This window comes from Penaeus japonicus, unplaced genomic scaffold (genome assembly GCF_977035675.1).
Source record: "Penaeus japonicus unplaced genomic scaffold, GWHDUDI00000001_assembly GWHDUDI00000029, whole genome shotgun sequence".
Lineage (NCBI taxonomy): Eukaryota > Metazoa > Arthropoda > Malacostraca > Decapoda > Penaeidae > Penaeus > Penaeus japonicus.
Genome location: NW_028234431.1, coordinates 25,366,514 through 25,374,013, shown reverse-complemented (window position 1 = coordinate 25,374,013; position 7,500 = coordinate 25,366,514). Strand labels below are relative to the sequence as shown.

At 44.6% G+C, this 7,500-nt stretch overlaps 1 protein-coding gene across 1 annotated transcript in view; it reads right to left on the bottom strand.

Moving 5' to 3' along the window:
- Positions 1-7,500, bottom strand: part of LOC122265633 (limbic system-associated membrane protein) — a 56,882-nt gene that overhangs the window by 26,138 nt on the left and 23,244 nt on the right. The window contains exons 2-3 of the mRNA XM_086554438.1: positions 7,033-7,142; positions 4,612-4,773 (exon numbers count right to left, since the gene is read on the bottom strand). Coding sequence (XP_086410564.1) covers positions 4,612-4,773; positions 7,033-7,142 — 272 coding nt within the window. The remainder of the gene's footprint in view (positions 1-4,611; positions 4,774-7,032; positions 7,143-7,500) is intronic.

Sequence of the window (7,500 nt, the reverse complement as noted above, 5' to 3'; positions counted from 1 at the left end):
TCATAAATGTTTTGATGAAGAAAAAAACTCGTCAGCGCCGAGAGCCACGACAACAGCCTCTCCATCTAACATGACGCTATCAGGGAACGGAGCTTCGTATTTTACGCTTCTGGAATTTTAGCGCAATCACAGATATGGTCGTTTCACAACACGCCGCGATATACGATGGTGTTGCAAGCTACATGTCTCTAGTATCATCGCCGGAATGAAATGCATACATGGATATATATATACACATACCTATATAGGTGAATACATAGCGTACACACACACATAAATACACCAACGCTGACAATACTATATCAGTCTACTCGGAGTTGATACCTTCCTGCGCCCATGCTTTCTCCCATAACCACGTATTCCCAATCATAAAAGGATTAGTAACTATGGCACAATGATCCATGGTAATCACACACATACGCACTCATTTTCCTTCTTGAGAGAGAGAGAGAGAGAGAGAGGGGGGGGAAGAGGGGGAGAGAGAGAGAGAGAGAGAGAGAGAGAGAGGTGACTCTTCCTGTTCTTATTTTCCTATAGTTGTGGACAGTATTGTTGACGATGATGTATCTCTCAGACAAATGACTTCAGGGACATGGGGGATACACGCCTCTAATTTGCCAACAATGTGGGCAAATTTGTTTCTAAACTTGCTGAATGAGGAGGAAAAATTACCGATAGTAAATGCAAGGGTATAGGTCTCTCTCTCTCTCTCTCTCTCTCTCTCTCTCTCTCTCTCTCTCTCTCTCTCTCTCTCTCTCTCTCTCTCTCTCTCTCTCTCTCTCTCTCTCTCTCTCTCTCTCTCTCTCTCTCTCGCTAGAGGACTCCCTCCCCCATGTATGTCCATGCAAATGATGACCTTAACCAATTACCCTTTTTCTCCCTTTTTCACATAAAAGCTTCTGTCCAGCCCCCTACTCCCACCCAACCCCACCCCAGGAAAAGTAAACGAAGATTAGTACATAAATGCCCATAAAACATTCCACAAGAAAATTAGTGAGAAAAAAAAACAAAAAAACAAAAACGAATCTGTTGAATAGAGCAAAGGAGTGTTTTGTTTGTCGTCGCTTCAGGGTCTAACTTAAAAGAAAAAAAAAGTCCCTCAGAAACCTGAACAATTGTGACAGAACCCTTAGAGTGTAAAGAACTACTTACGACCGCAAATCGACACTATTTTTTAGGGTGAGAGAAAGGCATTTTTTTTTATAATTCATATTTCCGTTTGTCTTTTTTATCACTTTCTCTCTCTCTCTCTCTCTCTCTCTCTCTCTCTCTCTCTCTCTCTCTCTCTCTCTCTCTCTCTCTCCTTTATCTTCACCTTCTCATTCTCCCTCTTCTCTTTCTCCCTCTCCCCCTGTCCTTCCCCCTCCCCTTTTCTCTCTCCCTCCTTCTCCCTCTCCTCTTCCTTTTCCTCTCCCCTTCCCTCTCTTTCTCCTTTTTCCTTTCGCCCTCTCCCTCTCCTTCTCCTTCTTCCTCTCCCCTTCCCCTCCCCCTTTCCCTCTCTATAACCTCCTCTCTACCTCTCCCTTTCTTTTTCTCTCTTCCTCTCCTTCTCCCTCTCCCTCTCCTACTCCCACTCCCTTTCCCCTTCCCTTTTCCTCTCCCCCTGTCCCTCTCTACTAGCACTTTGATCTATATATCTGTTTTCCTTCCACTTTCCCAACATCTACTTGTATTCCCTTCCTTTCCATCTTTTTTATTTCTTTTATTTTGTTTTGTTTTATTTGTTTGTTTCCTTCCTACGGGCCGTTCCCTCATCCTTCCCTTTTTTGCGTTTGTCTGTATCTCTTTTTAGTTTTAGTTTTAGCTCTTCCGATACCACCGATCTGGCTTCCACTCTGGCCAAACCATAAATGAAAGCTTCTCTGTTCACTTCTCTTTCTTTCTTTCTTCTCTTTGCCTCTCTCTCTCTCGCTCTCTTTCTTTCTTCTCTTTGCCTCTCTCTCTCTCGCTCTCTTTCTTTCTCTCTCTCTCTCTCTCTCTCTCTCTCTCTCTCTCTCTCTCTCTCTCTCTCTCTCTCTCTCTCTCTCTCTCTCTGTCTCTCTCTATCTCCTCAGTCTCTGTCTCTCTCTATCTCCTCAGTCTCTGTCTCTCTCTATCTCCTCTGTCTCTGTCTCTCTCTCTCTCTCTCTCTCTCTCTCTCTCTCTCTCTCTCTCTCTCTCTCTCTCTCTCTCTCTCTCTCTCTCTCTCTCTCTCTCTCTCTCTCTTTCTCTTTCTCTCTCGTTCACTTCCCCTCCTTCTTTATACCAGCTAAGCAACCAAATTGCAACATTTCCGTTCTGCATTCCTTTAATGCAACTGCTGATTTTTCTTATCTATCCTTATACCTATTTCTTTATCTGCCTTTTCTGATTTTCTGATTATCAATTAATACTGTTATTATCATAATGTTTTTGTTATAATGATGATCAAAAGGATGATAATAACAACAATGATTATGATAATAATTATCATCATTATCATAATTATCCTTAGTATCCATTATTCTTATTATCATCATTATATTCAATATCATCATTATATTTTCATTATAATCTCCCTTCTCTCCCTTTTTCCTCTCACATTTCCCCTCACTTAAAGTCTCTTTCCACCACTCTCTCCCCTTCATTCTCTCGTCTCTCTCACCCTTTCCCTCTTTATTACTTACATGTATTCTATCTCATTTTTTCTCTTCCTCTCCCCCCTCCCTCTCTTGCTCTCTCTCTCTCTCTCTCTCTCTCTCTCTCTCTCTCTCTCTCTCTCTCTATCTCTCTCTTTATCTGTTTCCCTCCCTTTCTATCCCTTCCTCCTACATCCCTCCCCTCTCCCTACCTCCCTTCCTCCCATTCCTTTCTTTCCACCCTTCCTCTCTCTCTCTCTCTCTCTCTCTCTCTCTCTCTCTCTCTCTCTCTCTCTCTCTCTCTCTCTCTCTCTCTCTCTCTCTCTCTCTCTCTCTCTCTCTCTCTCTCTCTCTCTCTCCCTGACTCTTTTTCTCTAACTCTTTCTCTCTATTTCTGTTTCTCTTTCTCTATCGTTTTGATACCTTCTCGTCTTCAATGCTCTTCGTCTCTTCCTCTCTCCCTTTTCCCTCCTTACCCCTGACCTTTTCCTCCCTTCCCTCCCTCTATGTCCCATCCATCCATCTCTTTCTTTCTTTCTTCCTTCCTCTTATTCTTTCTCTCTCTCCCCCTCTGTACTTAGGCAAGGGGCTTGAATTTTTCCCGAGAATTTACAGTCTCAATACAAAGGCTGCAACAAAAGATACGTTGGACCATGAAAATTCCTTCTCAGCGACAAGAATTTCCGATGCGATTTTTTTTTTTTTTTTTGGGGGGGGGGAGGAGGGGTGAAATATGTTGCACATTATTCCCGTCATTATTGCTATTACCTGTTGTATTCATAGTAGAAAAGCGCGCTCTATAGCTGATTTAAAAAGGGGTAAAGAAAAAGGAAGGAATCCATTTATTGATTTGTCTTCTTATGGATGGATGGCAGATAGAATTTCCCTCTTGGTTTCGCTGTTGATTTACCTATATCTATATGCTCTATATCTATGTCTCCATTTATATCTATGCATCAGTTTGCGTATATCTACACAAGACCCACCACCTTCGAGTTCATCAGCCAGCAGTGTTAATGCGTGAATCACCAGGTTCGAAAACGTGTCATGTGTTCCGAATAGATGAGTCGAAACAGGCAATATTGGTTGTGGACTTTGCGACTGTCCGGACTCGTTTTCATGTAGACATTACATACACACGCACATACACACACACACAAACACACACACACACAGACACACACACATACATCCCGACTCAAATTAAATTACTAAAGTAAATCTACATATACCAAATAGATATAAAAAACAAAACACAGATGTAGCAAAATATGATTCTAAAAATACAGATTATAGTAACGCGAAAAACAAAACAAAGAAAGACAAACAGAATCATCAAAAGCGGAAGAATTGAGATAATTCCAGCAAAGAAGTTAAACGTGTTGCGTGGCTTAAGAATGCTGACTATGTGGCTTCGGGATGAGAATGAAAAAGACGAAGATTGTTGCACGGAGAGTCATTCGTGGGAAGACGCGACGGGACGAGAGATGAGGGAGATGCGTGAGGGAGGGAAAGGAGGTCGATGTGCAGTGTGTGTGTGTGTGTGTGTGTGTGTACATGTGTGTGTGTGTGTGCGTGCGTGCGTGTGTGTGTGTGTGTGTGTGTGTGTGTGTGTGTGCGTGCGTGCGTGCGTGTGTGTGTGTGTGTATGTGTGTGTGTGTGTGTGTGCGTGCGTGCGTGCGTGTGTGTGTGTGTGTATGTGTGTGTGTGTGTGTGTGTGTATGTGTGTGTAGATATATAGAAAGATAGATATAGATAAAGATATATATATAGATAGATATAGATATAGATAACCAGTGACTCCTCTCCACCTCACTAGAATTAAACGAACCCACAAACACCCCATACTACGCATCATACAATTACACAATGACTCACGGAACATTGAATCCTTGAAAAATAACCAATAAATCAAACAAAAACAACGACAACAACAATAGAACAAACTCAACCCCTACCCTCCACCCCCACCCAAAAAAAAAAAAAAAAAGAAAAAAAAAAAATTGAGACTCACCTGGCATTCATAGGTACCGTTGTCTCTCGCTTGCAGGTACCTGATGGAGAGCGTCCAGTCATCGGCTCCATCTCGGTGCGTGATGGAAAACCGCTCGTCGTTCGTGTACGTGAAGACACCGGAAGTCAGGACGTGCCAGTCTCGCCGCCGGATCCACGAAATCTGGTGCGGGACGGAAAAGATGGATCGTTTAGTGTGAGGAAGGGGCGTTATCAATCTTTCTCCCTCTCGCTGGTTTTCACTATCTCTCTCTTTCTGTTTTTTTCTCTGTGTGTCTTTCGATATCTCTCTCTCTTTTTTTCTTTTTCTCTCTTTTTGTCTTTCAATATATCTCTTTTTTTTCTCTCTCTCTGTCTTTCTTTATCTTTCATTGTCTTTTTCTCTATGTATTTCACTACCTCCTTCTCTTTCTCTGTCTCTGTCTCTCACTATCTCTCTCTTTCTCTTATTTTATCTCTGTCTTTCATTATCTCTCTCTTTCTCTTTTTCTGTCTATGTCTTTCACCATCTCTCTCTTTCTCTCTCTCTCTCTCTCTCTCTCTCTCTCTCTCTCTCTCTCTCTCTCTCTCTCTCTCTCTCTCTCTCTCTCTCTCTCTCTCTCTCTCTCTCTCTCTCTCTCTCTCTCTATTTATCTATCTATTTATCTATCTATCTATCTATCTCTATCTCTCTCTCTCTTTCTCTCTCATTCTCATTCTCATTCTCATTCTCTCTCTCTCTCTCTCTCTCTCTCTCTCTCTCTCTCTCTCTCTCTCTCTCTCTCTCTCTCTCTCTCTCTCTCTCTCTCTCTCTCTCTCTCTCTCTCTCTCTCTCTCTCAGTCTCATTTTCACTCTCGTTCTCTCATTCTTTCTATCTTTCTATCTATTCCCCCTCTGCCAATATCTCCAGCACAGTCGAGCCATACATCAAAATCCCCCCCCCCCCCCAGATCGCCATGAGATTAGACTCTTTTAGCATAAACCGTCAAGCATTCCTGCTCTTCTGCTTTCAATTAATTGTTCCTCGGCCTCATATTTGCCTCTTAACTTTTGCTATGAGCTAAATGAATAGGAAATTAATCCGCGTTCAAGTCATTTTTGCGTTCATTTTCCCTTGCGTTAATGCACGCTTTTTTAATCCATCTGCATATTGAGAGAGAGAGAGAGAGAGAGAGAGAGAGAGAGAGAGAGAGAGAGAGAGAGAGAGAGAGAGAGAGAGAGAGAGAGAGAGAGAGAGATAGAGAGAGAGAGAGAGAGAGAGAGAGTGAGAGAGAGAGAGAGAGAGAGAGAGAGAGAGAGAGAGAGTGAGAGGGAGAGAGAGATAGAGAGAGAGAGATAGAGATAGAGAGAGAAAGATATATATATATAGAGAGAGAGAGAGAGAGTGAGAGGGAGAGAGAGGGGGGGAGGGAGAGCAAGAGAGAGAAAGAGATAGAGAGAGAGAGAGAGAGAGAGAGAGAGAGAGAGAGAGAGAGAGAGAGAGAGAGAGAGAGAGAGAGAGAGAGAGAGAGAGAGAGAGAGAGAGAGAGGGGGAGAGAGAGAGGGGGGGGGGAGAGAGAGAGTAAGATGAGAGAGAAAGGGTAGAAGAGAGAGAGAGGAGAGAGGAGAGAAGAGAGGAGATAGTAGAAGAGAGAGAGAGAGAGAGAGCTAACGAGAGAGAGGGAGATAGAGAGAGAAGGACACAGAGAGAGAGAGAAAGAGAGAGCAAACGAGAGAGAGAACGCGAACAAGAGAAAGAGAGAGAGAGAGCGAGATAGAGAGAGAGAAAGAGAAAGAAAAAGAAGATCTTCCTTCCTTCTCTGTCTCGGAGCAATCGAGGAGAGTGGAACGCGAACAAGAGAAAGAGAGAGAGAGAGAAGGAGAGGAGAAGAGGTAGAGAGAGGAGAGAGTGAGTGAGGAGAGAGAGAGAGAGATGAGAGAGGAGAAAGAGGAGGAAAAAAGATAGAGCTCGCATCCGTCTCTGTCTCTAGGAGAAAGATCCCCATTTCTCCTCTTCCTGTCTTCCCCTCCTTCCTCCTACCTACCCCTCTAACCTTTCCTCCTCCATCACATTCCTTTTCTTCTTCATATTCTCTTCCTAATCCTCCTTCTCCTTATTCCGATTCTTCTTTTTATTGTCTTCCTCATCCCCCGTCCGCCTCCTCCTCTTCCTTAACCGTCTTCTTCACCATCTCCCTTCTCCTCCTTCCTCCCTCCTTTCTCCTCCTCCTTCTCTTGCTCCTCCTCCTCCCTCTTCCCATCCCTTTACCACTACTTCCCCCTACTCCTCCTCCTCCTCCATTCCCCTACTCTACCCCCTCCCCTCCCCACCCCTCCTTCCCCTTCCCTCCCCTCCCACCTCTTCCCCTCCCCTCCCCTCCCCTCCCCACCCCTTCCCCACCCCTTCCCTCCCTTCCCCTCCCCACTTCTTCCTGCTCCCCCACCTTCTCCAAGCACACTTACCTGCTTGTCCCCGATCATGCGGACGGAGCAAGGGAGAAAAGCCGTGAACCCGAGCTGTGCCTTCACGTTGACGACTGTGTTGTTCTCTACGCCGACCCAGGCACCCGACTCTGTGGATAAAGAGGAATCTACTCTCATTCATGGTGCCTGTTGACTCGTGGTTCTTGGGTGGGTTGAGGTGAGGTTAGGTTAGGCTTTGGTTGGGTGGGGTGAAGTCGGGTGAGGTTGGGTTAGGCTTAGGTTGAGTGGGGTGGAGTTGGGTGAGGTGAGGTTAGGTTAGGCTTTGGTTGGGTGGGGTGAAGTTGGGTGAGGTGAGGTTAGGCTTAGGTTGGGTGGGTTGAGGTGAGGTGAGGTTAGGTTAGGTTAGGCTTAGGTTGGGTGGGGTGAAGTTGGGTGAGGTTAGGTTAGGTTTGGGTAAAGTTGGGTGAGGTTGGCTTAGGTTGAGTGGGGTGAAGTTGGGTGAGATTA